The sequence below is a fragment of the Scatophagus argus genome, chromosome 16 (genome assembly GCF_020382885.2).
Source record: "Scatophagus argus isolate fScaArg1 chromosome 16, fScaArg1.pri, whole genome shotgun sequence".
Classification (NCBI taxonomy): domain Eukaryota; kingdom Metazoa; phylum Chordata; class Actinopteri; family Scatophagidae; genus Scatophagus; species Scatophagus argus.
The window spans coordinates 10,184,933-10,209,177 of record NC_058508.1 but is presented as its reverse complement, the minus strand read 5'-3'; the positions used below and the strand labels follow the sequence as shown (position 1 = coordinate 10,209,177).

At 39.4% G+C, this 24,245-nt stretch overlaps 1 protein-coding gene across 11 annotated transcripts; it reads right to left on the bottom strand.

The window, feature by feature from the left end:
* Positions 1-7,864: 7,864 nt before the first annotated feature.
* LOC124073328 lies at positions 7,865-22,656 on the bottom strand. 11 transcript variants are annotated; one of them, XM_046415515.1, is made up of 28 exons: positions 22,111-22,646; positions 21,691-22,005; positions 21,286-21,582; positions 20,884-21,195; positions 20,495-20,779; positions 19,594-19,890; positions 19,192-19,503; positions 18,806-19,090; positions 17,833-18,129; positions 17,431-17,742; positions 17,042-17,326; positions 16,141-16,437; positions 15,739-16,050; positions 15,353-15,637; positions 14,380-14,676; positions 13,978-14,289; positions 13,592-13,876; positions 12,994-13,290; positions 12,590-12,901; positions 12,203-12,487; positions 11,220-11,516; positions 10,818-11,129; positions 10,429-10,713; positions 9,979-10,305; positions 9,436-9,753; positions 8,684-8,980; positions 8,328-8,476; positions 7,865-8,141 (listed from the first exon to the last, which is right to left on the bottom strand). In XM_046415515.1, exons 2-28 carry the CDS (start codon positions 21,896-21,898, stop codon positions 8,133-8,135), a joined length of 7,566 nt encoding a protein of 2,521 aa, XP_046271471.1. In that variant the 5' UTR covers positions 21,899-22,005; positions 22,111-22,646; the 3' UTR covers positions 7,865-8,132. The 11 variants fall into 11 exon arrangements, with proteins under 11 accessions (XP_046271471.1, XP_046271472.1, XP_046271479.1 ...); XM_046415516.1 differs by lacking the exons at positions 9,979-10,305; positions 10,429-10,713 and having other exon boundaries at positions 21,691-22,645; XM_046415523.1 differs by lacking the exons at positions 18,806-19,090; positions 19,192-19,503; positions 19,594-19,890 and having other exon boundaries at positions 21,691-22,656.
* Positions 22,657-24,245: the final 1,589 nt, after the last annotated feature.

The window sequence follows — 24,245 nt, the reverse complement described above, 5'->3', positions numbered from 1 at the left end:
CGGCCTTGGACTGACTGAGAGTAGTGGATGCTGCTACTGTCATAAATAGCAGCAATCCACTCCAGTCCTTTTCCAGGAGCCTGTCTGACCCAGACCATCCAGTAGTCACTGAATGTGAATCCAGAGGCTGTACAGGTCAATCTGTGAGATTCTCCAGGCCTTTTAACCACTGGTTCAGATTCTGTCAGAGTCTGACCATCAACACCTGTCAAGAGAAACCAGATCTTCATGTGATCCAAGTTGACAACATAAGTTTATACAACAATTGTCATAAGTGAATATTCTTCACCTGCCCAGCAGACAGTTAAAAGCAGCAGTCCTGTCCTATAGTCCATCATGTCAAACTGTGTGTCCACTGTTCTCTGTCCTCCTCTCTGCAGTCACATAAGTAGAGGTGGAAGACATCCGAGTTTTGCATTGATTCCTCCTCATAAAAATGTACAAACCAGGTCAGACTGGTTGTTTTACTTTGTGGTTCTTTATCCTCACTGTTCCAGACTCCACAGTGTAAATTCATCATCAAAGCTGTGCTTTTTAGCATTTTCGCTTTTTCCTGAGTGATGATAAACTGATGCTGTTATTGTCCTTGTTTTAATTCATGTGTCTTTGGAACATTTGAAGACATGCATGTGTGTAATGAAATCATATAAAATTGTATTACTATGTGTAATAATAATAATAATAAAAGACTTTCATGCATTTGTTTGGGGGAAAACTTGATTTTCTATTTATTTTTAATATACTCATGCATCACCAGCCTACTGAATGGCTGCTGACATTGTTTATTCAGACCATCACTTGATAAAAATATGATCAACTGCTCTTCCTAAACTATACTGCTTAAAAAACATAAAGAACAATAAAAGTATTTTCAATTAAAATATTGACCTTTTAAAGACCTTTTCACCTTGTCAAGGAAACTGAAGAACCCTGAAAAAATATGTCAAAATAAGCTAAGCAATTAGTGCTGTTATAACACTGGTAAATAAAAATTGAAACACTGAAGCAACGATGAATGTTTTAGTTGGTCCTTTTGGCAGCCATCATGAGGGGTTTTGTTATCGTTCTTACAGCTAAAGTGCTGCTCAGCCTCATAATGAGATAATCAACCTGATGATGTGTAAACTGAGGCCAAAATGTGACAGAAACTCAGTGTGGGAGGTCACATCAAATGTTATGAGTTTGTAGTTTCTGAACAGCTCTGTGGCCTCCTGTGTTACTGTGACTTTGAGCACAATTATAAACAGCAGAGTCTTCAGTTGTCAGGCTGTTCATCTGCAGATACACCTGGTCCACGTTGTTGTCTCTGGAGATGGTGAAGCGATTCTGGACTGATGTGGAATAAGCTTTAGTGTCTCCACTCAGAGCAGAAATGAAGGCAACCAACTGCAGCCCTTTTCTTTTAACTTGAGTGATCCAGCTGATAGGAGCACTACCATCTGATATTCCTGCATATGTACAGGTCAGTTTGTGAGATTCTCCAGGTCGCTTCACCGCTGGTTCAGATTCAGTCAGAGTCTGACTGCACACACCTACTACTACCATATTTTGGTAATACAAGTGTGATCACTAGATTCTTTTGGGGTTTTAAAAAGAAAATTAACCCTAAAATATCAGTTACATGTTATTTATATACTATACATTAGAATGTATATAATGTTATGTTATTGTCATGCCTGGGTTTTTGATATGCTTTGTCTTTTGATTTCTGTCCATGTTCCATGTTTGTCTCCCATGTGTTTTTTCATGCGTTAAGTTCAGGTCATGTTTCTTGTGTTTCCATGTTTTGTTTGAGTCCATGTGTCATGTTCCATGTGTGTCTTGTGCCTCCATGTATTTTGTTAAAGGTTTTTGTCATGTCCTGTTTTATTTTGAAAGTGTCTCTTCCCCTATGTGCCCTGTTTTCATGTAGCTTTGCTTTTAGTTTTCCTGATTGCTTTTTCCCTCCTGATGCGTGTCACCTGTGTCTCGTTGTCTTGTCTATTTAGTCCTTGTCTTCCCGGTCACCATTGTCAGTGCGTCTGTGTTTTACCCATGACATGCCAGGAACTTTTGCTATGCTTTTTGCCAAGAGTTTTTGCCACAGTTTTTTGTTGTTCTTCTGCCATGGTGAGAGTGTGCCTTTCTGAGTTGATTTTTGTTATTATTAAATAAAGACTGTTGCTTGGACCTCTGCCTTGCCTGCCTGCCAGCCTTTTTGATTCTGTATCGGGGTTCAGTGGATTTCTGCGTCAGCGACGACGCCGACCTATCTTGACAGTTATTTCTGGCATTGCTATTAAAGTGGAATTTAAAACAATGCCAGGTATAACATAATATTCATTCTAATCATCTGCCTTACATAATGATCATTCTGTCAGCATAAGAATAATAAACTGCATGGAGTTAACTGTTTCAGATGTGTTATATTTTAAAATGAAATCACAACTCAGTTGTTTTTTTCTTTTTCGCAAGTTGAATTACACGTTTGGTTGACACCCCTTTCCAGTAATAACAGTGGTTATCCTTGAGATAATCTTTTAACAAATGTTAGAATTAAGCTTTTGTTTCAGTATTATACCTTTCACAAAATGAAGCTCATTCTGTTTTCTTTAGTTGCATAGGTAGACACAGATTGGAGTTACATCCATTACAGTTTAGAAAGATAGTCCTTCTTAGTCCTGAATGAATAAACTTCAAGTTCCCATGTCCCTACTAAACCAACAGGAAGGTCTCATCAATGTCCTTGTGATTTGAATGAAGGCAAATGTGAGAAATATAAAAATAAAACCAAACACATAATGAAATGTCATTTTACTGTTAGACATAGAAAAGAAAGAGAACACCCAGTTCACCTCTCATTTGGACTGCTGCTGAGCGATGCTCTGAGATGTTTCCTGGATATACTTATCTTGGGAGTTTGTACCACCATCTAGAGAATGATAAAAAGGCAAATGAATGACACTCTGCAGCATTTAATACACTATTTCTGGAAGATATGTGCCTTTCTTTCCTTAGTATTTGAAGCTTTCATTTCATTGTTACTCTTTGCTTCGACACACATGCACCAAAACAACAAATCATAGATGGACTGTGCTCTGACTGCACCCCGATTTCCCACATCCACATGGACGAGTTACGTCAATGTGTATAAAGTGTATGTGTAAATGAATATATGATAGGTCACAATGTAGCATGGAGTTAACTGTTTCAAATGTATTACATGGTGTTTCTGAAGACTGGGGGAAAATAGTACAACATCACATAGTTGAGGAGTTATCTGCTCCCACTTCTCATACTAAAGTTCACCGTGAAGAGGTGGGTCCTGTGCAGCCTGTATAGGGTAGTTAAAGTTTTTGGTATTCATTTGGGGTCACTGGGTCATATTACTGTGGAATATCCAACTTAAAGCTAGCTTCAAAGTAGTTTACTGGTCTATTTCACAGCAGACAGTTTGACTAAAAATAAAAGTATTTCTAAGAAGAAGAATGATAGCTCTGGAAGCTGTGACAGTGTAATAGTGTGTCAGAGTCCATAATGCCAGAGCCCTTAAATCCAAAGCAGCTGAATGGAATCAGGCCTTTGATAGCTCTTTTTTATGTTTTTCTGTTAACATGTCAAAACGTGAGAAAGACCGACTGGTGACAGTAAGTTCTGGGTCAACATGATTAGGAGAATGTTGCCATCTGCTGGAAGTGTTGATAAATAAAACACACACACCACATCGTAGTTTTGTGTCGTGGTTTACTGATTGAAAAAGCCTATTTGCATGTGTTTAATGTAATTTAAATGTATTTTAGCAAGTGTCTATATATATGCCTTTAGAGCAGGATAATGTTTTTCAAAATATTAAAGAAAATCCTGAATTCATAGATAGATAGATAGATAGATAGTTTATTGATCCCCAAATTAAAAGGCAATTTAAGGCATCCAGTAGCTATGTATGAGCTTGTGTGTGTTGTGTGTGCATGTGATGAAAATGATGGTGATTTTGACAGTGAAAACAGAGTTAGGATGTGAGGATGGCTGTGTATGTGTAGCAGATGAACTTAAAAACAGGAGTCTTGAGGCAGAGTTTAGGTGCAGACCAACCCAGCGTTCATTTCACCCACAAAGAAGACACAACAGCAGAACAACAAACATACACTGTGGACCCCATGCAGCATGTGGTGCTGACAGCAGGCCCTCCTGCTAAATACTGGCAGCCTTTTGTAGTCTGCCACTGATTAAGACCTCAGCCACTACCAAACACAGGGACCTCTGTATCATACCATTTACTGAATCCAGTTCAGACCTGTCAGCATCTTCAAATTCCTACTCAACTGATGTTTCTCACAAGAGGGAGCAAATTACCACTGCCAAATGTGGAGCTTTGTCTCACTCTTGTGGACAATCTGGCTAACAAGAGTGTGAGCATTGTGACATGGTATACTATGGTATTGAGCATATTATTATTATTTTTCATTATATTCATATTGAAATGTCAGTCAGTCAAGCCCGATCTGATCCATCCATCCATTTTCTATACCGCTTATCCGTCAGGGTTGCGGGGGAGCTGGAGCCTATCCCAGCTGACTACGGGCGAAAGGCGGGGTGCACCCTGGACTGGTCGCCAGTCAATCGCAGGGCCAGCACACAAAGATAAACAACCACACTCTCACACCTAGGGGCAATTTGGAGTAGTCAATTAACCTAATGTGCATGTTTTTGGTATTGTGGGAGGAAGCCGGAGAACCCGGAGAAAATCCACGCAGGCACAGGGAGAACATGCAAACTCCACATAGAAGGGCCCAGACCGGGATTTGAACCTGGAACCCTCTTGCTATGAGGCAACAGTGCTAACCACTGCACCAGTTGTAGCAGTCTACAACTTTCTCTCTCCTCTTCTGTCCTTGTGAGTTGCCACAACAAGTGAATTTCCCCACTTGATTACATTTTGCAATGATATTAAAGTTAGTGTAGAAATAGTGAAAAATGTTTTTTCTGTTCTGTTAAAATTCTATATAAATGCAGAAGGAACAAAATTGCAGCTAAAATACAACTCCAGTACTGAAATGCTAGCTTGACCTCTGTGAGTACTACCAACAGCCCAATCTTGGTACCCACTGGCTATCATTTGATGACGATTTAGCCTCTAGAAGAAGCAGCAAATGTTTCAGGGCTTCTGTTGTGGCTAGCAAATATCTAGAATAAAGATATCTGTGTCAAGACTACTTCTTCCACGAGGTGGTCATTGCTTACAGTTTGATTAAAAACTTGAGATGTGAGAGTGGAGTTGGAATCGAGAGATGATGTCTCTAAAGACATCTCCATATGAATGCTGTTAAACATAGTATAACCTAATTTAAGCTAAATCGCCATCAGACAGTAGCAGATGTGTTCAGAGATTGCATTTTGCCCAGTTTGTTCTACTTCCTGTGTTCTTCACAAGGACTCTGTCAATGCATGCAAACACAGCCAGCTCAAACATGATTTGCAAATACTATTGCAAATGGACTACAAACAGAAACCAGAAACCAACTTTTGAGACCAAACCCTTCTATGTGTCCTCCTGCTGCATGTTCTTGTTTTCTGGAGGAGTGTCTTTGATAAAGTACTGATATCTGATATAAAGTACTATCTCTTTTTCTGATTGTTTTATTATATTTATATAGTGTTGTTTATATTTATTTGCATTAGGTATTTTGTTAGGTAATTGGGCTTATACCGGGACCGGGGAAACTAATTTCGTTCCACCTCATGTTTCTACATGTGTGAAATGACAATAAAGCTCCTTGAATCCTTGAATCCTTGAATATACTTTACTTTGTTGCTTTACAGTTAAAATGACAAATTATTTGATGTACATAGACCAATACTGGTACAGTTAAGATTTTGAATTCCACAACAATCCAGTTTTGATGTCATCACAGTGCTTACTAAACGAGTTGGGTTTGAGGCCTTGTTCAATTTGTCACTGGATGGAAGTTTCACATCCATCAGCCAGTCACCTTGGCATCACATACAAAGGATAAAATGATAAAAAAGATACACATAATGCAGACTGACTACCTTCACCTCAGATGCTGTCATCATTAGTCTTGAAGCTGAGAATCTTAATGTGACTGCACATTTTTACCTATAAATGTTTGTTACAACATGCATTTTTTAATCTTAAAACATTCATGATATATCAACAGTTGTCATAGTCTGGTGAGATAGTGAGCTGATTTAATCTCTCCAGTCATACATAACTTCATATCTTCAACCAACTGTGTTGTCTCAGTTCTAAGTGTAATGTTTTATATTTAGGCTAGATGGCAGAGTTCTACTTTTACAGTATCTTTTGGAATCAGGCGGAGATTGGGCTGGAAGGTCTGTTGCACAGACGTTGAAGCATGACAGGGCAGAGTGATCAGAGCTAGCAGCAAGCGGAAGCATTGAGTAACACCAAGTTCCAGAAAAAGTACCAAAATGCAGAACTGAAACAATGCAAAGAGCAACGGAGCATCACAAACTGCAGGTGTGAGGTGTGGTTATGGCAGAAAAGAGAAACAAAGTGCACATTAAAATGTCTCATATCAGTTTACATATGTTTTGCACATGGACTTTACATGGTTTCTCATGACTTTGCTGAAGGTTTTAGTTTTAGTTCTCGGTTGATAATAGACTCAAGGACTAACCAACTGTAACTAAATACTCTGAATTTACATATTGAGTTGAACATGGGCTGTTGATTCCAGGTGCTCTGGAGGTCCTCAACATAATATCACTTTATACAATATACATAATGCAAAAAAAATAGAAAAGTAATCATGAATATTATGTCCTGAAGTTTTTATAGGTGACACTGTATGCTGTATGAACATTATCACAGAAGGAAAAAAGTTTGACTGAACTGAAACATTTAATTTCAAAAACATACAAAGATCTTGTAATTAAAGGCACAAAAAGACAATTGTGATTACTTACTTATGATGCAATGAATTTTTAAGAGAAAGTGTGAGAAAAAAACCTTTTACAGACAGTTCATCTTGTTTCATTTAATCTGAAAAGACAGAAAAAGTATAGCAGCAAAACGATCAAATGCTATTTCTTACATATGTGATTATATTGCAAAAAAAATGTCAGACTGGTTCTCCATCACCAGTTGTCCTACAGATTTTTAGCTTGTTTGTCAACTATCTCATTCTGAGCGTGAAACTTCCAGCCCAGACTCAGCACAGATGTTCCTGTACTTACGCCAGCCACTTGGTTTTGGTGTCTTATGTATGCAGTTTGTGAATGTGAATCCAGAGGCTGCACAGGACAACCTGCGGCGTTCTCCAGCCCTTTTAACATTAACTTTATTGCACCTATTTTATCGTGATCAGTACGAGACTCAAATTTGGTCAGTCTAGTGGTTTCAAAGACAAATGGCAATCATGAAAAGTTTATCATGCTTCAAAAGCATGTGCGTATATGTGACAAGTCACACTTGTTGGTGTGGTATGATAAAGAGAAAAAACATAAGTTAGGCTATTTCATTTTCATATTTTCATATTTCATGTGTACCTGATTGCAATAACCATCAAACACAGACTCTCTCAGGTATAGGAAATGATCACACTTCTATGTTGGTTTTACAAGGTAATACCAGCTTTACTTGCGGGCAGTTTTGGCTGCTCTACCCATCACTGCTCATGACATGCTTGTGTAGCTGCTCTGATTGTTTGAGAGCTTTTTCTAATCTAACTGCAGAGGTCAATTTCTGACCTGTCTCTTAATGAATTTAGGGCATGCATGTCATCGGCATCTGCATCTTCATCATCATGATAAAGCAGAAAGATGTACCTGTAACATAATTCTTCTAACCACCTGGTTGTATCAACTGTAATCAGTTGGGCAAATTAAGACAAATCCTGAATCTTTTCCTCAGTGTTTATTCATTTATTGTTTCCTTTTACACACATGCATTACATGCCACACCAAATACTACATGTAACTACAAAATAAAATGAATGAAATCAAATGAAAACTATGCAAGCCAATTATATAAAATACAGTAATAGAAATATTAAAAAAGAAAAAAAGCCATCAATACAGTTTTAAACTTGTTCGGCCATATGCCATCAGAACTCCCCAAAAGTTCACATTTGGATCACAAGATGGATTCTGGCCTGTGGTGATCGTAATCATTTTGTCTAAAAGGAGAAAACAAAGAGAAAGTGTCAGGATTATACATATATATATATATATATATATATATATATATATATATATATATATATATATATATATATATATATATATATATATGACATATATATGACAATATAAATCATAGCAGAGATAAGAGATGATGTACTACAATAACTGCTGCATCTTACCTTAATAATGGTAGCCAGGACACCATAGATGATGGCGATAAGGAAAAAAAGGAGAAAACTGAAAGCCATATACCAGCTTTCCACCCCTATGTGTTCATCCACATCACTTCCAATGACATTACTCGTGACAATACAGTCCTTCATGACGTCTGCAAAAGAATTGAAGCAGGATTTGTTAGTTTACTTTTACATCGTTTTGAAATCACTTTGTTACAGTGAAACATGGACTGCATAGACATAGCCAAAAAAGAAACAATTTAATTACCCAACTGACTCAGAAATGGTGAAAGAGATGTCTAACATGATATGTGCAAATTTTAATGTGATGATGTAATGATTTGGACTGAAGGACGAACCTGCATCTGGTTTAGATATATTCAGGGAGAGGGTGGTGCTGGCATGTGACACCCTGCAGGTGACAACCGACCCAGGTAACCACGTGACCTGGGATAGACGAAGGTGGCTTTGGATGCTGAACTTTCCTGTCTCCTGGCCTCTGTGAGGTTCACTAGTGTGGCAGTCCAACAGTTCCTTGGTGTTATTGAGAAACCACGTGATGTTAATGGATGCAGGGCTGAAGCCAAAGACCAGGCACACAAGTTCATCAGAGCCCTGGAGTAAGGTGGCTGAAGGTTTGGAGTGGGTGACTGAAGCTGTGGGAAATAGTCAAGAAAGATATTTTAATTCATTTTTATTGGAGAATTTTATGGATTGCATGTATGTTTGAAAAATTCCTCTTGGAAATTGAAAGCAAAATGCTTTCAACTGAGAGCAAATGTTCCTCAGAGTTCAATCTGATATTTGTATTTACTTAAACCTTCTTCAAGTATTTTTCCAATACATTACTACTACTACTACACAACTAACAGCTGCCTTCTAAATTTGGAACACATCAATAAATAAATGCATAAATATTTTTAAATTGTTATATTATATTTTTAAAATTATTTTCCTCAAATACTAAACGTCCTCCTTCAAAAACTTTAAAGCTTATAATTATTGAATTTTGAAATGAAAAATGAATGTTTTGGCTTGGGACATCTCTGACGCAATGTAATCAACAACATCAGTGAACTGCAATTTTACTAAATGCTAATTCTCAGCTTACCAAACACATCCTCAATAGTGCTTTCAAAAGGCATTTCAGATGACTCATGTTTAACAACGCAAGAATACGTAGACTCTTTGTCCTGAGTCTTGGATGCGTTCAGTCTGCTGCTCATTGAATAAGTGCTGCCCCCTGGGTATTTCCACACAGCACTATTGGTGTAGCGACTTGAGGGGAGTCTCTGGCCATTCTCTTCCCAGTAAACTATGAGGCTGGATGGGAAAAATCCAGAAACTAGGCAAAGCAGTGTGAGGACGTCTGACGTAGACAGCTCAGAGGCAGTTGGTTGCATTATCCTGACTGTTGGTGGATACACATCTTTAGGAACACAAAAAGAAAACAAAAGTAAATAAGGTGAACTTTGGCTACTTGAGTCTGATCACTGAGGCTCAACCAGCACAGACATCATGAAGAATATTACTGATTAATGTCAAGTTTCTGATGCAGTCTTCCCTTCTGAAAGAATTTTGGATACTTTACAAATCTAAAGCACTCACAGTCAGTAATAATAATCAAAAAAATGATCATTATGTATAACATTACCACTGCTTTTGCTAATGTGGTCCTTGTAGCCCTGGCTGGAACATCTGTGCTTCCCCTCACAAGACACTTGTTTATATGCATGCCAATCCTCTGCTGACACATTCAGGAAGCTCCTCAAAGTCTCTGACCCATTGCTATGACTCACTGGGTGCTCTGTATAGATATGGAGAGAATATTTTTTCACACCCACTCTCCAGGTGATGGAGAAATCATTTAAAGAAGGGCCGACCAGAAGACAGGTGATGGTCACCGGTCCCTTTTTTTGAAGCTCGTGGACCGGTGGTCCCTGAACATATACGGCAACCATCTGGGATGATGCTGGAGTTACTGAAAAAGGAAAAGACACTGAAAATGAGAGTAATGACCAGGGGAGAAGATGTCTCATACTGTGAATACATTAATTTTAATTCAAATAAATTAATAGGATTACGAACTATGGTTACATTTTACCTGAGCAGAGGCTCATGTCCTTTTTGACGTTTTTGTTCAAAGATGCATCAAAAACATCACAAGTGAACACTTTCCCTGTTTTCCACTCCGTCTGAGGGACATCCAGTTGACTGGTTACTGCCACACGTCCATCTGCACTCATGCTGATGTCACTGGATGAAGAAGTTATTTGCTGAGATCCAGAAATCCAATGAATTTGAGGGTTGAAGCCCCATCCAGAGCATAAGAGTCTCTGTGGTCCTGAACCTTCACTGGGGACCAGAAGGAGCTCTGCTGATGGGTCCTCTAAAAGAGACATGAATCAGTGCATCAGTAAAACGGTCAATTCCAGACTAATATACAACTTGAAACTTAAAAGAATTCAATGAGAGAAAAGTAACTCTTCTCACCAAAAATATTGCCAGTGGAGTTTGACTCAAAGGAGCTGGAAAAACCTTGATTGACTTTGCAGGTGAAAGTTGTGTCTTTATTCCAGTACTCTGAAGGGACAGGGAAGCGTCTGCTGATTGATTGGAGGCCTGTCCCTTCGGGAAGATCAACATACTGTTTCTCAGAAATATCAACTCCGTTGGCCTGAAAGGTGATGTACAGGTCAGCTGATGAGAGTTGTGTGACATCACACTCCAGCACAGCACTGTTTCCCTTCAGCAAATCTGGGAGAGATCTTCTGATCTCAACCACTGGAGCTGCACCTGCAGGTTCTGGATGACACAGAGAGAAAACAAAGCAGATGTGTCTCTCATCTTACACTCTCACAAGACACTCAGTTTTAACATATGCGTTTGTCTTACCTGCAACACTCACAGTCCTCTCAGTAGATGGGAAGCACCTATGGACAGCTCTGCATGTTATGAACTTGAGTTGTTTCCACTGGCTTGATGAAACGGTCACTTCACTGAGAATATGAGTTTCATTTGCAGTTTTCATTACTTTGCCACTTGCTGTGACTGTCCTGTCCATCAGCCAGGTCACTGTGGCATCAAAACCAGTGTGAATCAAACATGTTGCCTTCACCTCAGATGCTGCCATCATTACTGTCTTGAAGCTGGGAATCTCCACATGAATGGAAGGAGGGGCGCTTGAATGAACTGTGAGTGAACAGAACGAGGAAGAACAATTATGAAGCAACATGAAATCCTGAGTAAACTATGTCTTTATGAAATGCACTTTCTTCTGCATTATTAGATCACAATGATATTATGTTTTAAACCTGCAAAGCTGTGTTTTTCTGAATGAAATTACTATTTAATGTAAAAGTGTCACATGACAGCAAATTTTGCTTTTCTGCCAAACATTTTGGTCTTGAACAACTTCACATTTTGGTGGCCTGTGGTGGACATTGTAGCCAAGTGGCTGGGAACAGAAGAGTACCAAGCAAAATAATCAGATAATTCTCTATCTCATGAGGACAAAGAAAAATGAATGTAAGATTTACATCCACCAGCTGCTCAGACACACAATTCCAAATGGATGTTAATGCTGCGTTTTTTTTCTGCTCTCTGGTGCAGTTGGTTATTTTTTGTAATCATGTAAGCAAAACCATGCTATGCATAGACGTAAGGTGGTGTGTGTGCATCTGCCAGGTAATTGGGTTGCCATTTGTGCTCTCGTTCACGCAAATTAATTAATTAATTAATGTGTACTTACATTCATGATGTGGACATAAATTAATAAATGTGGTTTTAAATTCAGACACAGTAGATTCACTGATGATTGCTTCATTTCCATTAAAGATTTGGACACATTTCTTACATTTTTTATGTTTTAAATTTACCTGAGCAGAGGCTGATGTCCTTTCTGACATTTTTGTTCAGAGACCTGTCAGATACTTCACATGTGAACACTTTCCCTGTTTTCCACTCTGTCTGAGGGACATTCAGTTGGCTGCTTACTGCCACACGTCCATCTGCACTCATGCTGATGTCACTGGATGAAGAAGATCTTTGCTGAGATCCAGAAATCCAATGAATTTGAGGGTTGAAGCCCCATCCAGAGCATAAGAGTCTCTGTGGTCCTGAACCTTCACCGGGGACCAGAAGGAGCTCTGCTGATGGGTCCCCTAAAAGAGACATGAATCAGTGCATCAGTAAAACAGTCAATTCCAGACTAATATAGTTTAAACCTAAAAAAAATTCAAGGAGGCAAAAGTAACTCTTCTCACCAAAAATATTGCCAGTGGAGTTTGACTCAAAGGAGCTGGAAAAGCCTTGATTGACTTTGCAGGTGAAAGTTGTGTCTTTATTCCAGTACTCTGAAGGGACAGGGAAGCGTCTGCTGATTGATTGGAGGCCTGGCCCTTCGAGAAGATCAACATACTGTTTCTCAGAAATATCAACTCTGTTGGCCTGAAAGGTGATGTACAGGTCAGCTGATGAGAGTTGTGTGACGTCACACTCCAGCACAGCACTGTTTCCCTTTAGCAAATCTGGGAGAGATCTTCTGATCTCAACCACTGGAGCTGCACCTGCAGGTTCTGGATGACACGGAGAGAAAACAAAGCAGAATATATTTTTTGTCTTTTGCTGTAACAAGAAAAAAACATTTAATGATATACTGTCATCTTACCTTTAACATTCACAGTTCTCTCTGAGGATGAGAAGCACTCATGTTCAGCTCTGCATGTTATAAATTTAAGTTGTTTCCACTGACTTGAAGAAATCGTCACATTGCTTATTATATGAGTTGTGTTTGTGCCACGGCTCACAGTGTTGCTTGGTGTGACTGTCCCGTCCATCAACCAGGTCACTGTGGCATCAAAACCAGTGTGAACCAAACATGTTGCCTTCACCTCAAGTGCTGCAATCATTACTGTCTTGAATTTGGGAATCTCCACATGAATGGAAGGAGGGGCGCTTGAATGAACTGTGAGTTAAAAAGAGCAAAGAAGAAAAAACATGAATTAAATTTTACTACAAAATTGAAATTAAAATTTTTAGAACCTTTGAGATTGAACCTAATTTCAATAAGGATGCAATGCACAAGAGTCATTCATGCTGATGAGGTGGTGTGTGTGCATCTATTAAGGTTTGTGGATTGTTTATCTGCCCCCCGGTAAATGTGGACTGATTAATGTTGCTTTCAAATCAAGCAGATTATATTCTATGATGGTTGTAAAATTCTCATTTCGATGTTTTTGTTACTCTCTCTATGTGTCCAAATTTACCTGAGCAGAGGCTGACGTCCTTTCTGACATTTTTGTTCAGAGACCTGTCAGACACTTCACATGTGAACACTTTCCCTGTTTTCCACTCTGTCTGAGGGACATCCAGTTGACTGGTTACTGCCACACGTCCATCTGCACTCATGCTGATGTCACTGGATGAAGATGGTCTTTGCTGAGATCCAGAAAACCAATGAATTTGAGGGTTGAAGCCCCATCCAGAGCATAAGAGTCTCTGTGGTCCTGAACCTTCACCGGGGACCAGAAGGAGCTCTGCTGATGGGTCCCCTAAAAGAGACATGAATCAGTGCATCCGTAAAACAGTCAATTCCAGAATAATATAGTTTAAACCTAAAAAAATTCAAGGAGGCAAAAGTAACTCTTCTCACCAAAAATATTGTCAGTGGAGTTTGACTCAAAGGAGCCGGAAAAACCTTGTTTCACTTTGCAGGTGAAAGTTGTGTCTTTATTCCAGTACTTTGAAGGGACAGGGAAGCGTCTGCTGACTGATTGGAGGCCTGGCCCTTCGGGAAGATCAACATACTGTTTCTCAGAAATATCAACTCCGTTGGCCTGAAAGGTGATGTACAGGTCAGCTGATGAGAGTTGTGTGACATCACACTCCAACACAGCACTGTTTCCCTTTAGCAAATCTGGGAGAGATCTTCTGATCTCAACCACTGGAGCTGCACCTGCAGGTTCTGGAGGACACACAGTGAAAACAAAGCAGATGTGTCTCTCATCTTATACTCAGACAAGACATTCAGTTTTAACATATGGTTTTGTCTTACCTGCAACACTCACAGTCCTCTCAGTAGATGGGAAGCACCTATGGACAGCTCTGCATGTTATGAACTTGAGTTGTTTCCACCGGCTTGATGAAACGGTCACTTCACTGAGAATATGAGTTTCATTTGCAGTTTGCTTTTCTTCGCCACTTGCTGTGACTGTCCCGTCCATCAGCCAGGTCACTGTGGCATCAAAACCAGTGTGAACCAAACATGTTGCCTTCACCTCAGATGCTGCCATCATTACTGTCTTGAAGCTGGGAATCTCCACATGAATGGAAGGAGGGGCGCTTGAATGAACTGTGAGTGAACAAAACGAGGAAGAACAATTATGAAGCAACATGAAATCCTGAGTAAACTATGTCTTTATGAAATGCACTTTCTTCTGCATTATTAGATCACAATGATATTATGTTTTAAACCTGCAAAGCTGTGTTTTTCTGAATGAAATTACTATTTAGTGTAAAAGTGTCACATGACAGCAAATTTTGCTTTTCTGCCAAACATTTTGGTCTTGAATAACTTCACATTTTGGTGGCCTGTGGTGGACATTGTAGCCAAGTGGCTGGGAACAGAAGAGTACCAAGCAAAATAATCAAATAATTCTCTATCTCATGAGGACAAAGAAAAATGAATGTAAGATTTACATCCACCAGCTGCTCAGACACACAATTCCAAATGGATGTTAATGCTGCGTTTTTTTTCTGCTCTCTGGTGCAGTTGGTTATTTTTTGTAATCATGTAAGCAAAACCATGCTATGCATAGACGTAAGGTGGTGTGTGTGCATCTGCCGGGTAATTGGGTTGCCATTTGTGTTCTCGTTCACGCAAATTAATTAATTAATGTGTACTTACATTCATGATGTGGACATAAATTAATAAATGTGGTTTTAAATTCAGACACAGTTGATTCACTGATGATTGTTTCATTTCTATTAAAGATTTGGAAACATTTGTTACATTTCTTTAAATTTACCTGAGCAGAGGCTGATGTCCTTTCTGACATTTTTGTTCAGATACCTGTCAGACACTTCACATGTGAACACTTTCCCTGTTTTCCACTCTGTCTGAGGGACATCCAGTTGACTGGTTACCGCCACACGTCCATCTGCACTCATGCTGATGTCACTGGATGAAGACGGTATTTGCTGAGATCCAGAAATCCAATGAATTTGAGGGTTGAAGCCCCATCCAGAGCATAAGAGTCTCTGTGGTCCTGAACCTTCACTGGGGACCAGAAGGAGCTCTGCTGATGGGTCCCCTAAAAGAGACATGAATCAGTGCATCAGTAAAACAGTCAATTCCACACTAATATAGTTTAAACCTAAAAAAATTCAAGGAGGCAAAAGTAACTCTTCTCACCAAAAATATTGCCAGTGGAGTTTGACTCAAAGGAGCTGGAAAAACCTTGATTGACTTTGCAGGTGAAAGTTGTGTCTTTATTCCAGTACTTTGAAGGGACAGGAAAGCGTCTGCTGATTGACTGGAGGCCTGGCCCTTCGGGAAGATCAACATACTGTTTCTCAGAAATATCAACTCTGTTGGCCTGAAAGGTGATGTACAGGTCAGCTGATGAGAGTTGTGTGACATCACACTCCAGCACAGCTCTGTTTCCCTTTAGCAAATCTGGGAGAGATCTTCTGATCTCAACCACTGGAGCTGCACCTGCAGGTTCTGGATGACACGGAGAGAAAACAAAGCAGATGTGTCTCTCATCTTATACTCTGACAAGACACTCAGTTTTAACATATGTGTTTGTCTTACCTGCAACACTCACAGTCCTCTCAGTAGATGGGAAGCACCTATGGACAGCTCTGCATGTTATGAACTTGAGTTGTTTCCACCGGCTTGATGAAACGGTCACTTCACTGAGAATATGAGTTTCATTTGCAGTTTTCTTTTCTTCGCCACTTGCTGTGACTGTCCCGTCCATCAGCCAGGTCACTGTGGCATCAAAACCAGTGTGAACCAAACATGTTGCCTTCACCTCAGATGCTGCCATCATTACTGTCTTGAAGCTGGGAATCTCTACATGAATGGAAGGAGGGGCGCTTGAATGAACTGTGAGTGAACAGAACGAGGAAGAACAATTATGAAGCAACATGAAATCCTGAGTAAAATATGTCTTGATGAAATGCACTTTCTTCTGCATTATTAGATCACAATGATATTATGTTTTAAACCTGCAAAGCTGTGTTTTTCTGAATGAAATTACTATTTAATGTAAAAGTGTCACATGACAGCAAATTTTGCTTTTCTGCCAAACATTTCGGTCTTGAACAACTTCACATTTTGGTGGCCTGTGGTGGAGGAACAGAAGAGTACCAAGCAAAATAATCAGATAATTCTCTATTTCTTGGGAACAAAGAAAAACGAGTGTAAGATTTACATCCACCAGCTGCCCAGACACACAGTTCCAAATGGATGCTAACGCTATGCTAATGTATAGATATAAAGTGGTCTGTGTGCATCTGCCAGGTAATTGGATTGCCTTTTATATTCTCGTTCACATAAATTAATTAATTTATGTGTACTTACAGTCATGATGTGGACATAAATTAATAAATGTGGTTTTAAATTCAGACACAGTAGATTCACTGATGATTGCTTCGTTTCCATTAAAGATTTGGAAACATTTGTTACATTTCTTATGTTTTAAATTTACCTGAGCAGAGGCTGATGTCCTTTCTGACATTTTTGTTCAGAGACCTGTCAGACACTTCACATGTGAACACTTTCCCTGTTTTCCACTCTGTCTGAGGAACATCCAGTTGACTGGTTACTGCCACACGTCCATCTGCACTCATGCTGATGTCACTGGATGAAGAAGATCTTTGCTGAGATCCAGAAAACCAATGAATTTGAGGGTTGAAGCCCCATCCAAAGCATAAGAGTCTCTGTGGTCCTGAACCTTCACTGGGGACCAGAAGGAGCTCTGCTGATGGGTCCTCTAAAAGAGACATGAATCAGTGCATCAGTAAAACAGTCAATTCCAGACTAATATACAACTTGAAACTTAAAAGAATTCAAGGAAGGAAGAGTAACTCTTCTCACCAAAAATATTGCCAGTGGAGTTTGACTCAAAGGAGCTGGAAAAACCTTGATTGACTTTGCAGGTGAAAGTTGTGTCTTTATTCCAGTACTCTGAAGGGACAGGGAAGCGTCTGCTGACTGATTGGAGGCCTGGCCCTTCGGGAAGATCAACATACTGTTTCTCAGAAATATCAACTCCGTTGGCCTGAAAGGTGATGTACAGGTCAGCTGATGAGAGTTGTGTGACGTCACACTCCAGCACAGCACTGTTTTCTTTTAGCAAATCTGGGAGAGATCTTCTGATCTCAACCACTGGAGCTGCACCTGCAGGTTCTGGAGGACACACAGTGAAAACAAAGCAGATGTGTCTCTCATCTTATACTCAGACAAGACATTCAGTTTTAACATATGGTTTTGTCTTACCTGCAACACTCACAGTCCTCTCAGTAGATGGGAAGCACCTATGGACAGCTCTGCATGTTATGAACTTGAGTTGTTTCCACCGGCTTGATGAAACGGTCACTTCACTGAGAATATGAGTTTCATTTGCAGTTTGCTTTTCTTCGCCACTTGCTGTGACTGTCCCGTCCATCAGCCAGGTCACTGTGGCATCAAAACCAGTGTGAACCAAACATGTTGCCTTCACCTCAGATGCTGCCATCATTACTGTCTTGAAGCTGGGAATCTCCACATGAATGGAAGGAGGGGCGCTTGAATGAACTGTGAGTGAACAAAACGAGGAAGAACAATTATGAAGCAACATGAAATCCTGAGTAAACTATGTCTTTATGAAATGCACTTTCTTCTGCATTATTAGATCACAATGATATTATGTTTTAAACCTGCAAAGCTGTGTTTTTCTGAATGAAATTACTATTTAGTGTAAAAGTGTCACATGACAGCAAATTTTGCTTTTCTGACAAACATTTTGGTCTTGAATAACTTCACATTTTGGTGGCCTGTGGTGGACATTGTAGCCAAGTGGCTGGGAACAGAAGAGTACCAAGCAAAATAATCAAATAATTCTCTATCTCATGAGGACAAAGAAAAATGAATGTAAGATTTACATCCACCAGCTGCTCAGACACACAATTCCAAATGGATGTTAATGCTGCGTTTTTTTTCTGCTCTCTGGTGCAGTTGGTTATTTTTTGTAATCATGTAAGCAAAACCATGCTATGCATAGACGTAAGGTGGTGTGTGTGCATCTGCCGGGTAATTGGGTTGCCATTTGTGTTCTCATTCACGCAAATTAATTAATTAATGTGTACTTACATTCATGATGTGGACATAAATTAATAAATGTGGTTTTAAATTCAGACACAGTTGATTCACTGATGATTGTTTCATTTCTATTAAAGATTTGGAAACATTTGTTACATTTCTTTAAATTTACCTGAGCAGAGGCTGATGTCCTTTCTGACATTTTTGTTCAGATACCTGTCAGACACTTCACATGTGAACACTTTCCCTGTTTTCCACTCTGTCTGAGGGACATCCAGTTGACTGGTTACCGCCACACGTCCATCTGCACTCATGCTGATGTCACTGGATGAAGACGGTATTTGCTGAGATCCAGAAATCCAATGAATTTGAGGGTTGAAGCCCCATCCAGAGCATAAGAGTCTCTGTGGTCCTGAACCTTCACCGGGGACCAGAAGGAGCTCTGCTGATGGGTCCCCTAAAAGAGACATGAATCAGTGCATCAGTAAAACAGTCAATTCCACACTAATATAGTTTAAACCTAAAAAAATTCAAGGAGGCAAGAGTAACTCTTCTCACCAAAAATATTGCCAGTGGAGTTTGACTCAAAGGAGCTGGAAAAACCTTGATTGACTTCGCAGGTGAAAGTTGTGTCTTTATTCCAGTACTTTGAAGGGACAGGGAAGCGTCTGCTGATTGATTGGAGGCCTGGCCCTTCGGGAAGATCAACATACTGTTTCTCAGAAATATCAACTCTGTTGGCCTGAAAGGTGATGTACAGGTCAGCTGATGAGAGTTGTGTGACATCACACTCCAGCACAGCTCTGTTTCCCTTTAGCAAATCTGGGAGAGATCTTCTGATCTCAACCACTGGAGCTGCACCTGCAGGTTCTGGATGACACGGAGAGAAAACAAAGCAGATGTGTCTCTCATCTTACACTCTGACAAGACACTCAGTTTTAACATATGCGTTTGTCTTACCTGCAACACTCACAGTCCTCTCAGTAGATGGGAAGCACCTATGGACAGCTCTGCATGTTATGAACTTGAGTTGTTTCCACCGGCTTGATGAAACGGTCACTTCACTGAGAATATGAGTTTCATTTGCAGTTTTCTTTACTTTGCCACTTGCTGTGACTGTCCTGTCCATCAGCCAGGTCACTGTGGCATCAAAACCAGTGTGAACCAAACATGTTGCCTTCACCTCAGATGCTGCCATCATTACTGTCTTGAAGCTGGGAATCTCTACATGAATGGAAGGAGGGGCGCTTGAATGAACTGTGAGTGAACAGAACGAGGAAGAACAATTATGAAGCAACATGAAATCCTGAGTAAAATATGTCTTGATGAAATGCACTTTCTTCTGCATTATTAGATCACAATGATATTATGTTTTAAACCTGCAAAGCTGTGTTTTTCTGAATGAAATTACTATTTAATGTAAAAGTGTCACATGACAGCAAATTTTGCTTTTCTGCCAAACATTTCGGTCTTGAACAACTTCACATTTTGGTGGCCTGTGGTGGAGGAACAGAAGAGTACCAAGCAAAATAATCAGATAATTCTCTATTTCTTGGGAACAAAGAAAAACGAGTGTAAGATTTACATCCACCAGCTGCCCAGACACACAGTTCCAAATGGATGCTAACGCTATGCTAATGTATAGATATAAAGTGGTCTGTGTGCATCTGCCAGGTAATTGGGTTGTCTTTTATATTCTCGTTCACATAAATTAATTAATTTATGTGTACTTACAGTCATGATGTGGACATAAATTAATAAATGTGGTTTTAAATTCAGACACAGTAGATTCACTGATGATTGCTTCGTTTCCATTAAAGATTTGGAAACATTTGTTACATTTCTTATGTTTTAAATTTACCTGAGCAGAGGCTGATGTCCTTTCTGACATTTTTGTTCAGAGACCTGTCAGACACTTCACATGTGAACACTTTCCCTGTTTTCCACTCTGTCTGAGGAACATCCAGTTGACTGGTTACTGCCACACGTCCATCTGCACTCATGCTGATGTCATTGGATGAAGAAGATCTTTGCTGAGATCCAGAAAACCAATGAATTTGAGGGTTGAAGCCCCATCCAGAGCATAAGAGTCTCTGTGGTCCTGAACCTTCACTGGGGACCAGAAGGAGCTCTGCTGATGGGTCCTCTAAAAGAGACATGAATCAGTGCATCAATAAAACAGTCAATTCCAGACTAATATACAACTTGAAACTTAAAAGAATTCAAGGAAGGAAGAGTAACTCTTCTCACCAAAAATATTGCCAGTGGAGTTTGACTCAAAGGAGCTGGAAAAACCTTGATTGACTTTGCAGGTGAAAGTTGTGTCTTTATTCCAGTACTCTGAAGGGACAGGGAAGCGTCTGCTGACTGATTGGAGGCCTGGCCCTTCGGGAAGATCAACATACTGTTTCTCAGAAATATCAACTCCGTTGGCCTGAAAGGTGATGTACAGGTCAGCTGATGAGAGTTGTGTGACGTCACACTCCAGCACAGCACTGTTTTCTTTTAGCAAATCTGGGAGAGATCTTCTGATCTCAACCACTGGAGCTGCACCTGCAGGTTCTGGATGACACAGAGAGAAAACAAAGCAGATGTGTCTCTCATCTTACACTCTGACAAGACACTCAGTTTTAACATATGTGTTTGTCTTACCTGCAACACTCACAGTCCTCTCAGTAGATGGGAAGCACCTATGGACAGCTCTGCATGTTATGAACTTGAGTTGTTTCCACCGGCTTGATGAAACGGTCACTTCACTGAGAACATGAGTTTCATTTGCAGTTTTCTTTACTTTGCCACTTGCTGTGACTGTCCCATCCATCAGCCAGGTCACCGTGGCATCAAGAACTATGTGAACCAAACATGTTGCCTTCACCTCAGATGCTGCCATCATTACTGTCTTGAAGCTGGGAATCTCCACATGAATGTATGGAATGGTGTTTGCATGGACTGCAGAAACAATTAGAGACAAATTACCTTTTGTTTTTGTGTTCGAACTGTCATGATATATTAGCAGTTGTTCCATTGTGCCGTGACACAGTAGTTATACATACTTACTTTGACAAATACTTATTGTTTTCATAAATTCATTGTTGTTGTGAGTGGCCTTGCATGTAAAATTTGAGCCATCTTCCCACTCTGTCATATTTGGCTCAATTTCACTGATTTGACTGAAGGTTTTCTCCATTCCCTCCACACTCTGCAGCTTCCTTTGGATATGTGCAATTTGTAGAGAATGGTTGTTTTGTTGCCATGTCACACTCATGTTATCTGGAAAGAAGCCACTGAGGGTGCAGATTAGTTTGACTGGTGAGCCAAATTCTCCTTCCCAGACAGGATGTAATGTGATGTTTGGAGACACAGTATGCTGTTCTGAGATAGAAAAGAGATTATTTTGATTTTACTTGCCTTATAGTAAACCTTTGGCGTGAACATGTTTAAGTAATGAGCTGATTTCATCTCTTCAGTTATACATACCTTTAAAGTTTGGTCAGGTAACCAACTGTGTTGTCTCAGTTCTAAGTGTAATGTTTTATATTTAGGCTACACGGCACAGTTATACGTTTACAGTGTCTGGTGGAATCAGGTGGAAGGGCTGGAAGTCTGTTGCACAGACGTTGAAGCATGACAGGGCAGAGTGATCAGAGCTAGCAGCAAGCGGAAGCATTGAGTAACACCAAGGTCCAGAAAAAGTACCAAAATGCAGAACTGAAACAATGCAAAGAGCAACGGAGCATCACAAACTGCAGGTGTGAGATGTGGTTATGGCAGTCAGAGAAACAGGGTGCACATTAAAATGTCTCATATCAGTTTACATGTGTTTTGCACATGGACTTTACATGGTTTCTCATGACTTTGCTGAAGGTTTTAGTTTTAGTTCTCGGTTGATAATAGACTCAAGGACTAACCAACTGTAAAATCTCTGAATTTACATATTGAATTGAACATGGGCTGTTGATTCCAGGTGCTCTGGAGGTCCTCAACATAATATCACTTTATACAATGTATATCATGAAAAAAAATAGAAAAGTAAACATGAATATTATGTCCTGAAGTTTTTATAGGTGGCACTGTATGCTGTATGAACATTTCAAAATCACAGAAGGAAAAACATTATTAAAAACACTCATTATATTTACTGTAACATTTATTTTCAAAAACATACAAAGATCTTGTAATTAAAGGCATAAAAAGACAATTGTGATTACTTACTTATGCAATGAATTTTTAAGAGAAAATGTGAGAAAAAAACTTTTTACAGACAGTTCATCTTGTTTCATTTAATCTGAAAAGACAGAGAAAGAATAAAAATATAAGAATTAGTAATACTGCAGCAAAATGATCAAATGCTATTTCTCACCACTTGTGAGTGTGTGGTTATATTACAAAAAATATTATTTGACCAATGAATGCACATTGCAGTTACAACATTGCTGTATAATAACATATCATAATACACACATGAAGCCTGAATGCTGACCTGATCTCTGTGTAAGGATGCGTTTCATGGTTTAAGTAAAAGTCGAACTTAAATATTTGTTTTGGAGCCATAATGACAGTGTTCAATAGTTAACTGGAAAATGTTGTAATGCTCCTTTTTGGGTTGATAGTTTGTGATATCTCAGCCATTTGTCAGTTATGATTAAGCAGCTTAAGGAGCAACATAGTTTTTGACGGTCCGTTCATGATTGAATCTTGTAACTTTGTTTTTGCTTATAAAAGTGAAGCTTTTTGAATATAGTTGCGTGGTCAGAAGATTCATTACCACCAGTCAAGCTTATTGCTGAAGGTTTGCTTAATAGTGGCGGTAAAGAAGATTATTGGACAGATTGCCGCTATAAATCACTATGCTTTACAGAGGTATTTTTAACTGTATGTTTGTCATGTTCCAAAGTATGAAACTGCACAAACTTTGCTGTTGATCATCACTGATACCTAAGCTTCTGTTGCAATAACTTAGAAGTATAAGCTATAAAAAAAAAAAATGTAAAAACCTAGTGGCATAATGGATAAAGATAGTTTTTGTTCCAGTGTGGTTAATAAGATCTTCAAAAGAGTAACAAATTATGATCAAACATTAATTTTTAATAATTGTCCCTATGCTATATTGAACCTGTTGTCATTTTACACCTCAGGTTAGGAGGAGTCAGTGCCTGTTTGCTCTTGCATCTTTGTAGTTTGAATACATAAAAGTGTTTACTCACTTGTCTGGTTGAATTAAATACAAATCTGTGCACAACTTTACCTTGAAAGCAGTCGTTCCAATGGTGAACAGCAGAGTGATGAGGAAGAGAAGGATGAAGGTGATAGCTGTGTCTCCCATGTTATCTTCTTCTGCCTCCATGGTACTGTCCCACTTATAGTTAGGTTCAGTCAGGAGCTCTGGATATAGTGTACAGTTGTAAATGATTTGATACAACATCTATAGCATGCAAAATCCTCTACATATGACACACTGATTGATTTACTATATTTACTTTAATGGAGCGGTCTGTATTTACTGACTATATTTACTTTAACAGAGTGGTCATCAAAAGAATTGGCTCATTATACTCATGAGCTATTGTTTCAAACTTGGAGGACATATTTGTCCCAAAAATTAACTTAAGTAT